This window comes from Mustela putorius, unplaced genomic scaffold (assembly GCF_011764305.1).
Source record: "Mustela putorius furo isolate JIRA1106 unplaced genomic scaffold, ASM1176430v1.1 tig00003859_pilon_pilon_pilon, whole genome shotgun sequence".
Taxonomy (NCBI): domain Eukaryota; kingdom Metazoa; phylum Chordata; class Mammalia; order Carnivora; family Mustelidae; genus Mustela; species Mustela putorius.
In genome coordinates this window covers 26,873,108-26,890,271 of record NW_025422011.1, presented here as the reverse complement: position 1 = coordinate 26,890,271, position 17,164 = coordinate 26,873,108, and the positions used below count along the sequence as shown (strand labels likewise).

Here is a 17,164-nt window from a genome sequence, read left to right as displayed (position 1 = left end):
GTTAAATAAGTCAGTGGCAGAGATCCTGACCTCCGCCAAGGAACATTTTATTATTCCAGAAAGGGGCATAATTGCACAATTAGAAGAACCATAGCTTTTCTTTACAGATTTTTACTCCTTGTTCCATCATTTGGTTGAAATATAGTATCAGGGCCTATTCGCTGAGAAGCAATGTGCTAAATATGATTGGGTTTAGCACAAACTTCAGATTACGAGATTTCCCCAAGTCCCAGGGAAATGGTTGGACCTTGGCTTTGCTTCAATCTTAAACAGTTTTGTTTATTCTGCATGTATCATTACACTATTTGTACAGTTTCGTTTGCCACAGGGTACCATTGTACTAAAGGGACTATGAATCTTACCAAACATAGTTCCCTAACTATTAAATCTAGTGTAATGGGAAATGTAACCTAGAGATCAAATTAATAGAGGAATATCACATCATAAAGTTGGCCGCTATACCTTATACCCCTTTACCATTTACGGTGTGAATAAAATCATGTCTGCCACATGCACTGCAAATTCCCAGGTGTGGTGTGAAAGGCACATTGTGATCTGACCCCTTGCTTACCTTTCCAACCTCACCAGCTACAGCTTTTGTACACTCGGCCTGCGCCAGACTGTTTTTTCGTTTCCTGAATGTGCCATGCTGTCTGTTGCTTCCACACCTGGAGGCAGGCTGCGCTCTTTGTCTGGGGTGTTTTTTCTCTTCTCTGTTATCCTTCTCTGCTACATCCTTGCCCCATACACCTAGTGAGCTTCCACTCTCCTTTCGAGATTCCATTTTAACATCATCTCATCCACGAAGATCACCCATATTTCCCCAGACAGAGCCCAATACCTCTCCCTCCCACAGCGTTTTCATTCTGGAGGCATATCTATTTCAGCAGTTATCACATGGTCTACCAGACTGTGAGCCCTTTGAGGGCAGGGATTAAGGTCTGATCTTAGCATCTGGCAAGTAGAAAAGCGTGCTTACTACACATAGTAGGTACTTAATAAACATCTGGGGGTATCATTGTAGGAGTGAATTAATTAAATAATAAATCCCTTTTTTCATGTTAATAGAAACTTGTATTCTGGCCTTGTCGCTACTGCTAACACTGTCACAGGGTCTCATACTTGAGTATGCTTTATTTTGTTTTCTTAAAGGATAATCTTCATGAGGTTGGCACATTCAATGGCAAAACATCAATCTCTACAAAAGCTCATCCCCATCCACCTGTACCTAGAGCAGGTAGAGGCTGAACCATCCTGTCCTCTTGGCCATGTTTCAGTTGGGTTCAGTTCTTTTCTTATAAATGTATTTAAAAGAAGAAATTAAATTTAGCTCTTCACAGTGTTGCCTCACAGTTTCGCATATCCTAACCCAGGCCATTTATAAACTGTGTGGCTTTCTTTCTGGGCCTCAGTCTCTTAAAGCACTTTTCATAAGGATTTTTTTATTTGGTCTTCACAACTGCCCTTTGGGGTGAGTATTACTCCTAATCCCATTTAGTGGAATCTGGGCATAGGAAGATTAATTTGCCCATGCTCATGGAACTGGTGGTAGAGTGTGGATTTGGCCCTCAAGGCCTCTGAGAGCCTTTCCAGCTCTGGAAATCTATGAAATTTACAATCTCATTGCCTATTTGTGAAGGCTTTTCTTTCAATATGGTGGCATTTTTTTCTTGATTAGTGGAAAGTCTAGTTTAAAGTACCTTATCCACCGCCTGGCCATCACTTCTTTCTAAAGAACACTGCACTGGACCTTATACTTTCTGAATTCAGGAGCAGTCATAGGGTGTAGGTATCAGGACAAAAAGATTTCAAAAGCCTATATACAGCCAGCTTGGTCACCAATAAGTAAATATATTTATATACATATTTACCAAATGATTTGCCACATATTATTTATTCTTATCACTTTGAAGTGAGCTCCTCCCTTGGCTATCACCATTAAGAGGTCACTAGCTTGCTTAGCTTGACTACCTAAGGCATGTAGTATATGCCTTTAAAATGTTTTTAATGAGTAAATGAATAAGAGAGATACTAGTATAAAGGTGCAGAGAGAATGTTTATTGAGTATTTACCATGTAGCAGACATTGTGCTAGGTGACTGGATTGTGTTACTTCATTTAATCCTTACAATATGGGAGGTATCATCATCCCCACTTCACAGATGAAGAGACCAAGGTACAGGGAAAATTAGCTCAAGGCCACACAGCTCTTTTTTGATTGTTGGTTGGTTTGGTTTTGATCACACAGTTCTGTTAACTGAAGAGTCTCGAGGAACCAATAAGCATGGCTTTCTTGAAACTTCCAAGCCACTCACTATTGTACAGACAGAAGACATGTCAGAGAGCAAGCTAGCTGCTGAGTAAAGAGGAAGCATGTTGCTCCAATCTATGGTGGCAAATCATCACCTAATGATATACAGTCATTTTCCTGCTTCCTGGTGAAGTATATCTGTGTTTGGCGATAGTGGTTCATAATCAGGAGGTGTGGCTGAGGGGGCTCTAAAATCAGGAATGGTCTGGTTGGATATAGATGAATTACATATGACTATTTTGCACTGCGACTAAAAAAAAGTCTCTTTATTAAAATGACTAAGAAACACCTTGTTATCAAAATGACTGATAGATGGATGGGGAAATGAATGGCTTCCACCCCAAATCAGTCACATCCACGCCTCTATTATCTCAACGAATCTTCTCACTTTCTCCTGGTTGTGTTCCAGCTAAGCCAACAAGCTACCTGTGCATTATCCAGAGGCTGCCCCTTGGGTCCTGGAGCAAACACTTGCTTAGAGGTGAAGAAGATGTTCTGAGCAGGTAAACAGCCACGCTGCAGAGACGGGTGTCTTGTTGTCCGGAAGCTAAGGAACTCCTAAACTCTGGGGGGCAATCCCAGTGTCGTGAGGACTACATGGGGCACACACTCCCTTGCATTTACAGACAGTGAGTGTTTCTCCTGCCTTTTTTTTTTTTTATTTACTTAATTTTTTTTTCTTTTTAAGCAGAGCAAGTGATACTCCATTGCGAATGTGATGGTAAACCACTTTTCCTTCAGAGTTTTTAAACTGGGCCTCTGAGAAGGAGTTTGATACAATTCAATGACTGAAGTAATACCTTTGTCCATTTGAGCATTAAATGGCCCGTTGAAATACAGCTTAGTTAGAGGGAATTTCAGAAAATAGTACTTTCTAATTTTTTTTTTTTTTAATTTCTCTCCCAGCTGACTAGAGCAGAGCTTGGAAAATGCAGCTCAATCACTTTCCACAGCCTCTCAGGTCAGCCTCTCACCAGTGTTAATTAAATATAACCCCCTTAGAATACGAGAGGTTAAGTGAGAGCAACATTGCGTTCTTCTCCAATATACTACCATGAACACAACTGCCCATAATCTGTTTATAAGAAGGCTTCCTTGAACACAGAGATCTCACTAAGGAAAAATTATAAGAGGAAAAGCTACATAATGCATCGACCATTCAGCACAAAATACATTTTAACCTACACATTTCTATATCCATTGTGCTTAAAGAACACATATCATAAAGGAAATTGGTGTAACAGATGGTTTCAGTTCTGGGTAGCAAATGCAACCCGTTTTCAATGGGATAAAGTAAGACAGGAAAAGCCAATGCATAATTCAGTCAATCTCTTACCTAAAAGTTTTCTTTCTTGTCAAGTTAGAGAACTTGCCCCTGATAGCTACAAGTGGTGGTGTATTTTCTCTTTTTTGGCAGATGCTCTATCTTCTGTAGCACGACTTGGCCAAACTCTAAAACTGGACAATTGCTGAAATAATGGCTCTATACTAGCCACTTTCAATTAGAAGTCTTTTTAAGCAATTGGATTTACAGTTTTAAAAAGTTCCATACACTGTCCAGAGCTATTTGTAAACGAAATCACTTAAAGTAAAGCTCTTTTAATACTCTATAATTAGTCTTGTCTCTCTGAACATGACTTTACTGTAAAGGCTCCTTCCTGACTCTCCTATTGTCCCAAGATTGCTGAGAAGAACGCAGCCAAGCGATAATTCAACATTATTGCTGCTTCAGTGCACTAATCGCTTAAAGAGCAGCAAAGACTCTGTGCTCTCTGCCCTGCAGCCCCCGCAGCCTCCTGGCCCGAGGCAGGCATCCCGACCCAGCCATGTCCAGATGTCAAGAGGAATCCCCAGCTCCTGATGCAGCAGGCGCTCCATTCCAGTATGGTCAAACATCTGCTTCCTCTGCTGGCATGCAACCTGCTGGACATGCTCAGAGGGCAGCACAGGCTGGGGATGGGCAAGGACACACTCCCCAGCTACTCCCAGAGACTCATCGAAACTTCCAAATTAGAAGACAGCCCCCAGAAACCCTCCAAAGAATCAAGCTCCGGCAGTCGGCAAAAACATTCTAAGCATTTTCCTCAAAAGAAAACTACAGAATGAGATAAGACAGATTTCATGATAGTTCTTCTTATACTTGTTAAATTCTATTAGGCTTGAAGTTTCTTCTGGACAGCTAACTGGAAATTTGGAAAATACATGAACTCTCTGGGAACCCTAAGAATGTCATGTTGACTTGGAAATTTTCCCTTTTTGTAATTTAATTAGATTACTTTTAATTCACTTGAATATTATAAGAGGGGAGTAAGTTATGCACAAAAGCCTCTAAATGACTGTGCTTCCTACATATCAGTCAGCATGGTTTAAAGCAAAGAATCCCAGCCGAGAAGTAAATTTTAAAATGCACTTAAACCATCTCTTATAGTCCTAATTTTGCTTAATAGATGAGTAATCTGGTTTCAGTTGTTTAATCCATCTGAGCCTCACTTTCTTCTTCTAAAATATGGGGATAATATTAAAGCACATTTATTATAAAGCTGAAATATAAATTGCTCATTAAACTGTAAAGAAACTATGCAAGGTGTATTATATATGTGTTGATATGTGTATATCTGTATACATATAAATAATACCCATACGTTCTTATATCTGTTTTGTTTTGTTTTTAGAAAGACATTCAGGCTTCCTTTGTAATATCCAATTCACACATCAAATACAGGTTTTCTGCCAAGAATGATTCCATTCATCCTATGGGATCTCCATAAACATCATCCTATAAAAACTAATGAACAGTTCCCAGGTCCTCACCAAATCTCACATTTACTTCATTCTGAAAGATAGACTTCTATACTATTATAGTCAGAAATAATATTCCTTCACTGAAAGTCAGAGTGGATGGTATGCTTAATACAATTGAAAAGATGAGCCTGAGGAGAATTGTGAGTGCTCTAGCCAGAAGTGACTGCTCAAATAAAATTCTTAGTTTTGAAGCTCAAACAGGAGCCAAGGATAAACAATCAAATAAGTCTCAGCTTTTAAATATCTGCCCATCCAGGTTCAGATGTACAGGTAGATTGATAAGTGGATGCTTCTGCTAAGATGAATAAGATTTGCAATCCCAACTCTTTATCATACATTTCTTTCCCCATTTTCTTTCTCCCCCACTAGAATGTAAACTTCATGAGGGCAAGGACTTTGTTTTATTCATTGCTATTTTCCCAATATCTAAGACAGGTTTTCTCAAACTCAGCATTACTATATTTTGGACTGGATCATTTTTGTCGGTCAGGGTTGGTGGCAGGGTTGAGGTGGGAGGGAGGGCAGGGAATATCCATTGTAGGATATCCATTATAGAATACCCATTGTAGGATATCCATTATAGAATATCCATTGTAGGATATTCAGCAGCATCCGAGATGCTTTAGCCACTAGATGCCAGGAGTTATCTCCACCCCCACCAAGTCATAAGAATCAGTAATGTCTCCAGACATTGCCAACTGAACCCTAGGGAGCAACCTGACAGCACTAGATACATATTTGTTGAATAATTGAATGATTAAATTTGTTATGTTTGAATTTTCATACAAACTTTTCCAAATTTCCTGAGCATGACAAAAATAGATTGTGATACAACTCTAAGATATGCTGTTATATCATTGAAATCAGTAATATTCAAAGTAACAGTATAATTTCCAGTAATAAGAATTAAAGAAAAGCTGTAATACTTTCTTACTTTAGTGTCAATGGATAAGTGAATTAGAGTGAAAATTTGATAAATACCCTAAAAATGCATTTTCTAGATTAAAAACAGCTCTGTTTCAAACTGGCTTTGCACGAGTACTGTATGTTTGCCCTTTGCAGGGTTTGCGATGGTCAACACATGTATACATTCTAAGCAATAGTTTTTTATACATATCTATCATTTATTTATTTTTGCTTTAGTTCATACGGCTCAAGTTCAATAGCATTAGGGAATCACTGATAAGGTATCAAGGATCATCATTTAGATTAATTTCTATATTATGAAGTTGGTTATAAGTATTATAGCTGTGCTATAAGAGAAACATAATAAGCAATGAATTCAATGCAGTTTCCTGGAATTTAAGAATTCTGATTTAAGTCCTTATACCAAAAGGATGGAAGTCTTGGGAAATTTATTTGGCTCTACTTTGCTTCCATTTTTTAGTGTGTAAAAAGGAAATGCAAATACTTAGCTAACACCACATTAAACAATTATAAATATAAAGGAATTGGTATTTATAAAACTAAAAAACAAAACAAAACAACAAATTAATTCCTTTCAGTCTGACTCAAGATGACCCTGCTGATGTCATCAATTATAGGGGAGGAATGAAAGATGGAACATACAGTGATTTTTTTTTTTTTAATCCACACAGCAACCAGTACAGAGTACAAAGTAAAAGTTTTGGGCTTGTTTCTTTACATTTAGAAAAGAATCCATTATTAGTGCCATTTAGGCTTGGAAGATATGTAAAAGAATCCAGTTATTTAGTCCTAAAAATGTGAAACAGTCAAAATAAAGCATGATGGTTTTAAATCACTGCAGAGAGCTTGAAATGTTACAAATTTACCTGAATTTATAATTTAGATGGATTCTGTACAAACATGTATACCTGTAGCATATAAATTTTTCTATAAATAAAAGAGAAAGGAAAATTGGTAGAATGGTATTAACTATGTGCTAGCTCCAGTGTTATTCTTCCACTGGGTCATATCTATGAATCTATCCGACTGAGCTTCTCAATCCCTTTCATTTCAACTATCACTAAAAATATTTTTGGGTTGAAATAATTAATATTGTCAAAATGTTCATACTACCCAAAGTGGTCTACTGATGCAATACATTACCTATCAAAATCTTAATTTTTTTTACAGAAATATAAAAAGAAATAATTCTAAAATTCATATGCAACTACAAAAGACTCAATAGCCACAGCAATCTTGAACAAGAACAAAGTTGGAAGTATCACACTTTGTAATTTCAAAATATATTACAGAGTTATAGTAATCAAAACGCTATGGCAGTGACATAAAACAGATATATAGACCAATGGAACAGAAAGCAGAAGTCAGAAATAAACTCAAACATATACAATCAAAGAATCACTGGCAAAGGGAATGAGAATACCCAATAAGGAAAGGATAGTCTTTTCAATGAATAGCATTGGGAAAGTTGAATATCCACATGCAAAATAATTAAATTGGACCTTTATCTTAAACCATGTATAAGAATTAACCTAAAATGGACTAAAGTCTTAAATGCAAGACCTGACACTTTTGGGTATATACCCAAAGGAACTGAAATCAAGATCTCAAACATGGATCTTCACTCCCATGTTCATTGAAGCATTATTCACAATAGCCAAGATATGGAAGAAACCTAAATGCCCACTGATGGAGGAATAGATAAAATAAATGGATAAAAATGGAATATTATTCAGCCTTTAAAAAGGAGGAAATCCTGCCATTTGTGACAGCATGGATGAATTTATAGGACATTAGGCTATGTTAAATATGCCAGACATGGAATGACAAATATTGTATAATATGACTTATGCAAGGAATCTAAAATAGTCAAACTCAGAGGGGCAGAGAATAGAATGGGGTTGCTAGGAATTAGGGAGGGGAAATGGGAATCAAAGGGTAAAAAGTTTCAGTTCAGAGATCTATTACATAGTATACAGTATATGGTTTATAATTTCATACTATATACTTAAAAACTTACTAAGATGGTAGATTTTATGTTAAATGTTTTGTTTGTTTGTTTGTTTGTTTGTTTCCTTTGACAGAGACAGATCAGAAGTAGGCAGAGAGGAAGGCAGAGAGAGGAGGAAGCAGGCTCCCCGCCGAACAGAGAGCCCGATGCGGGACTCGATCCCAAGATCCTGAGATCATGACCTGAGCCGAAGGCAGAGGCTTTAACTCACTGAGCCACCCAGGCGCCCCTTATGTTAAATGTTTTTATCACACAAAATAATAACAATAAGAAGAAGGTGGGTGATGAATATGTTTATGGCATAGTTTGTGGTGTGGTTTCATGGATGTATACTTATCTCCAAATTCATCCAATTGTATACAATAAATATGCGTGGCTTTTTGTATGTCAATCATATCTCAATAAGGTGACTTTTTTATAAAAAATTCTTTTGTCCTGCTCAGTCTGTTCTGTTACCTGACATGTCAAAATATTTCATCATATCTTTATCTGATTTAAATTTCCCAAATATTGTATATCCTGACTTACTATATGATTGGAAAGTGAAGTGAAACATTTTTGAAAACACAAGAATGTCTTGTTTTCAAACCTTGCAATATATCCTTATCACACCATCTCTCTGATTTCCAAGGTAGCCCCTAATAACATATAAATACACGGATATGTAATATGTGATACCAACCAAACAATACCTTGGAACTCCAGTTTGGTAAAAAGAAGAATAAAAATACCTGTCACAATTTTAGAAACCATTGCATCTTATAGGTAGTCTATTTAAATACAAGTATTCACACATCAGGAGCTCCCTATTGAGTAGATTAATTAGTGAGCCTGGAGTTAAATGAATATTGGTAGAAATCTTACATTAGGCAAGATTGAGGTCTGCGCTAGTTTTATAATTCCAAGGTACTGGCCTCCTAGTAAACCATCTCTGTGAGTACACTTGAGGATCCCATCAATCACATAACTTAAATACAGTGAGTAACAGGGCTTATATGTGAGAAGAGCCATACTCTTTCAACATTGAGGTATTACCTTAAAACATACAAAAAATCAAATTTCTGGGCACCTGGGTGGCTCAGTGAGTTAAGCCGCTGCCTTCGGCTCAGGTCATGATCTCAGGGTCCTGGGATCGAGTCCCACATCGGGCCCTCTGCTCAGCGGGGAGCCTGCTTCCTCCTCTCTCTCTGCCTGCCTCTCTGCCTACTTGTGATCTCTCTCTGTCAAATAAATAAATAAAATCTTTAAAAAAAATCAAATTTCTAAAAGAAAAGCCAGTTTACCCAATGCTTTAATTTGTGGCTAGATATAACCTTATTCTGTTTCACTGAATACAAGTCTGATTTCTGAATACTAGGAAGTGCTTTCATATTTTGCACGCTTCTCTGATCTGCCTATATTTCTTTAACCTCCATCAGGATTCACTTGGTACCTGCTCTTTTTCTTAAGAAGCATACCTAGAGATAAAAAAAAAAAGTTCTTTATATGAAATAGTACCTCCCTAAACACAGGGCAACTGACCAAATATATTTAAAAAAAAAAAAAGTTTTCAAAGCAACGTGGGTCCCAGATAACCACCAAAGACGATATTCATTAACTCATTCATTTTACCACTGTGCCAGGCAATGATGGGGATTCAACAGTAAACAAAAGAGACAAAATTCCTGAATGCAGTAACTTACATTCTAGTGGATTAGAGCTGCCCTTCAGAAGCACTTCAGGCAACAAAGGTAGAGTAGAATTGACAGCTTATTGGATGTGGGGAAGTTTTTTCCTGTTTTGATGGGTTTTTTGTTTGTGTTTGTTTTTGTTTTTTTAAATCTGAAACTGCCTCCTCACTCCACTTACTATTCACAACAACCCTTAAAATGATTATTATTCACCTTTTATGATAAAAAAAAAAAAGTTAATCTAAGAACACCATAGGACAACATGACAAGTAACAGTGGAAGCTCAAATTGAAGATTCGGATTCCAAAGTGGAGTTCATTAGTCCACAGCTCATCTAATCCGAGTCATCATGGTACTCCCAAGTTCCATCTCACTCTTAAAGTCAGGGGTAAGAGAAGGCTGATTAAGGGGAAAAAAGCATTTTTCCTCAAAGCACAGCCCCATGGTTGGCATCCTCAAAACAAGCTTTGAATCAGTGCATTCCTTTTTCTCCATTGGAAAGCTAGTAATAGGTCATTCTAATCAACTCTTTATTCAACTCTCTATTAGAAATGATAACCTCCCAAGCTTACCCAGCAAAGCCTAACTCACCCTCTCATTCCTCTACAGCACTGAGGCATGTTTATAACTGCAAACAAGAAAACAGGGTATGAGCCAGAGAGCATCTAAATACAACATCATAAAGATTCGGGCTGGAAGTGAAATAGAATTAGAACATTCTCGATGTTGATGGGTACTTCTTCACTTTCCATTTGTAGCATGAAAATTGACAATATCATTTAAATAAAATATGTGTTTGCATTTACTTCTGCAAAAATTTCAATTGTTCTCCTCCATCTTTGCAAACTTGGCAAGACTTTAATAGTTTCATTTAAGAGTAACTTATGATTGATAGGTTTTCCTAGTGTTTTAAAGATCTAATTATACTTCTTTTCCTCAAATCTCCCCTAAAGTATACACAGGGGCCATTGAATAAAGGTGAAAATCTACTTATATTGATATCTAAAAATTTTCATATTTAATTCCTTTAATTTTAGGTTACTATCCATACTATCATTATAAGAACTTGTCTGTTAAAATATGTTCCAACTAAAGCTTGGTAGGCTTTGAATGCTCGATAAAAATCATTCTCTGAGGCTAATGAAGACAGAAACTCTGCCTGTAACAATATTAAGTTTGTTTTCTCTGGTGATTCAGAGAAGTGAGCAATCTGTCAGTAATACATTGAGTGAAATTACTTGTCTTGTAGGAATAACTGCTGACAGTCACTTTATCTCAGGGCTGACCCAAACATCTCCCTGCTGACAAACAAATTACTATGTCTAACTTTGAAAAGGTAACTAGCTTGTTTTTAATTTTGATTGGTCTTTCAGAGTCTCCTGTACATAAACTCGGTCCCATCCTTCATTGTATTTAAAAAAAAAAAAGCCACAAAAAATGTTTTGCAGGGGCGGGGGGTGGGGGGCAGGTTTGAATTAATGTGAAAGAAAAAAAAACAGGAAGGAAAGAAAAACTCTATCATTTGGCACTAAGAGAAAGAACTGCAATTGCTTCTCTCCAAGACTGTTATGCAGATAAAACTGGTAAGTGTGTCTACCCAACATTAAGACTGGCAGTGCCGCCAGTGACTGACTGGGTGAGTGAACACATTACTGAGACAGTATTGTAGGAATTAATTTTCTTCAATAAAGTGATTTTTAAGGCTCATATATTTCACAATCTAAACATATGTCACTGTTTCATAAACAAAATAAATGGATTAAAATAATACATTACCAATATGCTGACATGTGGAGATATTTTAATTAGAAATTCTTAAGCTGTGTGATATTTAACTGCTGTATTTGCTAAAGAGAAGCATGCATCATTTAATAAGAAAGCATGAGACAGGTGTATCACTTTGCATGCTATGGTACCAGATTGTATTTAATATAAGCTACATCTATGAAGCAACAGTACTCCCAGTTACAAACAAAACAAAGCAAAACAAAATTACTTTTAGGGATCTATTGTCTTGAAAGTCACCCCATAAAATGAATTGATACATTGAAACTGCTTTTTCATTTAAAAAAGAGAGAAGTTACTCAGAGCTTAGTTTCTGAGACAATATTTCTTCAGAAACAATTTAACATCTTAGCTATTTCAAGGCCATATTTACATGACTGCCTCATTATAATGGTCCCCCTTCCTTAACATTCTTTCTGATGTACCTGAAGGACCAATGCTAACATAGCTGAGGAAAGCAAATGGCAAGTGGTCCTGAAATTTATACGGTAGAGAATTGGAATAAGTAGCAATATAATATATTGTTTACTATAGCAAGTGCCCTCTGTTCTCTAAAGGTCAAAAGCACTGTAACCTTAGAGTTACAGTTTCTGATTGTTTCCAGGGTTAAATACATTATCAAAATTAATGGTTCAAGCCCCTCAACCTTCAGATATATGAGTATTCATGCCTCCATCTGCTGAACTGTTCAACTAAAAATAGCATTCTTTGGCCTTCTCTCTCCTAATATTGTGCCCCTGAGGCAGAGAAAACCATGCCTTAGATCAGCACAGAGCAACAAGGCTTTCCTGTATCTTGCTTATTTTAAAGAAAGAAAGAACTGGAGTACACGAGTGTAAGAAGGGTCTTTGCTCTTTATATAACTTTTTTTCCTACTTGATAACAAAATCTCAGGCTTTCAAGGTAGAACTATTAATGCTGGTAAGATTTATCCAGGCTCATTAATGTGAGAAACCACAACCTTCGAGGAACAAATGAACTGGAACATCAGGTAAAGAGGACCAGTTCCGAGCAATGTGGCCGGGCGCAGACGAAGGTGGTGAGGTAGTGTGATGGTGGCATGTACATGTTGAGAGCTTTTCTTCCTAGGAATTTCTCTTTAGAAGTAAAACCAGTTAACATAATTGTAATGCTTCCATGGTGTCAATGGTCTACCACGATCATGACTGCTAACAGAGCTGTGACATTTTAGCTTGTCAAAGGAGGGAATAATTAGAAAAGAGAGCAGGTTTTAAAATTGATAAAGCAAGATATTATTAAATTTTCTCTCTACTTTTGCTTACGATTTCCAATGTGAGTGTCTGTACTAGCTCAGACTTGTATGTCTACTGTGCTTTTCATGGACGTCCTCATAAACGTGGGATGCTCATACTAGGAAAGTTGGGAAAGCCTGCCTTTCAAACAGGGTCAAGGTCTTTTCTAAGCAGTGTACCATATAAGCAAATAGCAAAGGTTTCCTGACTTGCAATAAATAAATAAATAAATAAATAAATAAATAAAAGGTGCAAAAAAAATGAAAGCAAGAAAACAGGAAGAATTAACAAAAACCAGGAAACTTTCAAATGGGCCTAACCTTAAACTGCAAAATCTGAGGAGTCCCTCACTAACTGGCTCTCTTTTCATCCTAATGTGAGTGACAGACGTGGGGCATATGCTGTGCTTCTAGATCAGCAGCACTGCTACAGAACTATGCAGATCTGGCACTCCCAGAGATGACATCAGACTTTCCAGAAACCCAACAGAAACCAGGTTTGGCAGCATCAGGGGTCCGTGATGGTGGCAGGAAGAGAAGTCAAGCTACGTGACAAATTCGTCAAAGAAGTGATTGGGTAGAAAACTGCCGATGGAAAAAGGTGGATGGGAGAGGTCTCAACACCTCAAGAGAAAATAAAAGTCTGAGAGAGGAAGTCTTGGGTCTGAGCCAAGACCACCTGCTTTCACATTCGTCCAAGCACTTAAACATTTCACAAACGATCTGTCCTGAGTGGGGAAGCTTGCTAACTGGCATCACACAGAAAGTCTTGTCCTCGCATGCAGTTATCTCTACATTTTAGCAATCCTAGGCATGGCAGATCTTCAGAATGTCCAGAAATACGGTACTTCTCTGCAGCCAAAAGAAAGCCTTACAAAAGAAATCCCTTCTTGCTGTCTAGAAGACAGTAGATACTCTGACAGTATATGCCTGATCATGTCTGGGTGGGAAGCCCCTGTATAACTTATATCAAAGTGACAGGGAAAGAGGGAGGCAGGCAGCAAGCTCTGGAACTCTTCCTTAGGCTACTTCCAAGCTGGCTTTTGATCTTGTCCTCTTTTTTCTTCTTAGGACTGAGTTTTCTCTATTATTTTTCAAAAATACAGATTCAAAAGCAGTGTAGGAAATAATATCAGAGGGATACTCTATTGATTATATAGTATTTGATATGTACAGATGCCAAGCCAATAGGATATGAATGAATATACAGCTTTGCTTGATATAATACTTTCTTTCTTTTCTTTTCTTTCTTCCTTTCTTTCTTTCAAGTTGAGTTTCCCATCTTAGGTTTGAACATAACATTTAGTATTAAATCTAACCCAGAAAATTAAAGCATGTTTCAGTCTGAGGTAGCCTGTCTCCATTTTTTTTTTTTTTTTTTTTTTTTTTTGTGATTCAGCAGATAGCTGGCAGCCCTTCAGTAGCTAATATTCCTGGAGAGGGACTCCAGTGATATGAGAGAGAAATCAAGCATGAAATTAGAGAGATGAGGACTAGACCCCTATAGAAGAAAAGGGCTTGGTTTTCAAAAGAGCCATAAAAGCTATCTTCTCCCAAGTGGTAAGAATATCCCACAAAAACAACAAAGAGCTTTACTGGATGTTAAATATGAAAGGGATACTATAGACATTCACGGGGCAACAAGCAACCAGTCAGGCCCAGGCACTGGGCCCTACCTCATCCAGAGAAAACAAAATTCAGAAACCTGAATCAGACAGTTAGAAATCGTGGGTACTAACTCTGACTCCAGGAATATTGTGCATCCTTGTTCTCTCTGAACCTCCAGTATTTTGCCTATATAAGCAGAATTATATTTATCAACTTTGCAGGGTTGTTTTATGGACAAATGAGATCTTTTTAAAAATGTTACGTGTTTATAGACATTATACAGCACTATATAAAAAAGGAGAAAGAGAGTCAGGGAAAAGGATGGTTCTGAAGATGGTTCCTTGTAAAGAATTTGCCTCAATATACAGCATTAAACAACCTAAGTCATTAGGGGCATTGGCTTAAGGCTTGCCGCCTTCTATGAAAGAAAAGGAGCAAAAATGAGCCTTCTTAGGAAAGAGAAGAAGGGAAAGGTTACATTTTAGTTTAGGTCGAATGTTTGCCACTTTAAGAAAAAAAAAAAAAGCCTAGAATATGACTGAACAATCCAGTCCCCCACCCAATGAAGCACCAATGGAAGCATTCATACCTCAATCTGTTTGTGGTTGTAAGAGTGGCCACCACCATGTTCAAAGGTGTCCAAATTCCTGCCAAAACGGTCACTTAGGCCCTTTAGCCTTGGGTTAATTTGTGGGTGGGAGACATGACCCTTCTGTTTAGTAGCATATTCAGAAAAAAAAAAAAAAAGACAAAACATACTGTCAGAACTCATGAAACAGAACATATGTTTCTAAATCCAGGGTACTGACCACACCAAAGAATAGAAAGTAGAAGGCTGAGGGCCCAGACACGTCTTTCACAGAAACTTGGTTATAGGATCAAGCAATGGTACTGGTTTCATACTTCTGCCTCTGACTCGAGAAGACACTGTAGCATAGCAATACAGAGAAGGAGACACGGATTAGGTTTATTATGAGGGAGGTTTCTTTTAGATTTCTTTTAGATTTTTCCAACTGCAGTGAGTTCCAGTGTTAGCAGTGGGGAAGGTGAAGTTTTGGAAGAGAGGCAGGATTGCTGCTCCTGTTAGGCAAAATGTCTAGCTCTGCTCGGCAGTCTATAGTAACATTGGGTAACATTGTCCCAGCTTTCTGGATGAGGCTTATAACAAAAACTCAGAGTATTGCAAAAATTATTTATTTGCAGACCCACTTGAAAAGACTCACAATGATGTTTTTTCATGGTAAAATATTTGCACATTTCTTATATTCAAGCCATAGAGGGAATAGCAAAGAAGAAGAAAAAAAATGCCTAGCCAGATGCTATTCCCTTGTAAGAAAACTCAAAAATAATCACAGTAAATTATAAGAATAAAAGACTATCTTTAAACTTCCCACTGTGTTGAAATTCAAGTTCTTCACTATCACATATTTTCTAACTGTTTGAATACTGAAGGTTTAACCATTATTTTAATGATATTATCTTTCTGTTTTTGTTAAAATACATATTCATATTAAAAGTCAATTTCCCATTAAAATGGCAGTGCTAGAAGGATATAAAGATCACCTGGTCCTATTATAAACCTCTCACTTCACTTTGAAGAAGATAAGGTGCAAATGATTCTTTACCCAGCCTCCAAAACATTTTCTCCCCCATTTTCACTGCATAAGTACAGAACCCTAATCCAGAATGTGGTGGGATGCCATGCCTGGACTTCTGGCATGGCATGAAGCTGACGATGAGAATGAGGGTACATATATTCCAGAACAATATATTGACATTTTACCAAACAGTTAAGGTAATTTGGTGATTACAACTCCTAGTCTATAAGCTGCAAGAAGGAAAATGCCCAACATTCTTTTCTATTTTGATGTTTACATGTAAAAGTTCATCTGAACATAAAGGGAGACATGGATGGAAAAGAGATAAGGAAAAAGCGATCACATCCAATAGTAGCAGCCAGCAATAAAAATGTAAAACCAATAACTCACCCAACAGAAAATATAGAGTATTAAGTCATACTACCATTTTTCCCTTAAAAATACTGAAATTGGCAGTTTTTTCTTCTATTTTCAGTATGGTAAGTACACAAGGTGTTAATCCTTCTAGGCTACGCTTAAAAATTATTTAACATTCAGGCCATTATTTAGCATACAGCTGGTTAGCAGTTTTCCACTAAAGAACTGGCTGGTATCCCACATTTTTTTCTTCTGGCACTTACCTGGAGCTGTAAAGGGCTGAGTCCAGAAGTAGCAGCAGCTGCCATTGTTGATGAAATGAACTGTACAGGGTAGTTATCACCTGTCGGAAAGAACAATGCATACAGGTTTAGACAATGCACAGGGAATCGCAGCAGACAAGTACAAACATGGTCCTTGGATTGCCTGAGCTTTACAACATTGCTCTAAGCCCAAACATCTGCAGAAACAAAAGGCTTAGTTGGGCATAGACTTGCAGTGCTGCCTTGGAACTTTTTGTTAACAGATAGCTGGTAGGCAAACTGGCAAAACATGAATGTGATGTTAAAAAAATTAAATGTGCAATTCAAGCATGTTCACTCCATTACAAATCTTGTAATACATCATTTTTTTAGGAGTAAAAAAATATCTTAAAGCCAGGCTGACACTCAGTTCACTAAGAAAGTATTAAGGTTTTTATGTTGGAACAACAAAAAAGTTTTGGCTTGGTAGGCAAAGCAGAGTATTAGAGTCCAAAAAGATTATGAGCTATTGACTGTCCATAACCCTAAACTTTCTTTTATAAAAAACAAAGAAAAAATTTAAAAAATGCAACCTCTTCAAT

At 37.3% G+C, this 17,164-nt stretch overlaps 1 protein-coding gene across 18 annotated transcripts in view; it reads right to left on the bottom strand.

Annotated features, from left to right (window-relative positions):
• Positions 1 to 17,164, bottom strand: part of SOX6 (SRY-box transcription factor 6) — a 609,548-nt gene that overhangs the window by 101,548 nt on the left and 490,836 nt on the right. For 13 of the 18 annotated variants that reach the window (XM_045066197.1, XM_045066194.1, XM_045066196.1 and 10 more), the window contains 2 exons: positions 16,584 to 16,663; positions 14,955 to 15,077 (listed from right to left, as the gene is read on the bottom strand). In XM_045066197.1, the coding sequence (XP_044922132.1) occupies positions 14,955 to 15,077; positions 16,584 to 16,663 (203 nt within the window). The remainder of the gene's footprint in view (positions 1 to 14,954; positions 15,078 to 16,583; positions 16,664 to 17,164) is intronic. The other 5 variants (XM_045066199.1, XM_045066201.1, XM_045066200.1 and 2 more) reach the window with 1 other exon arrangement.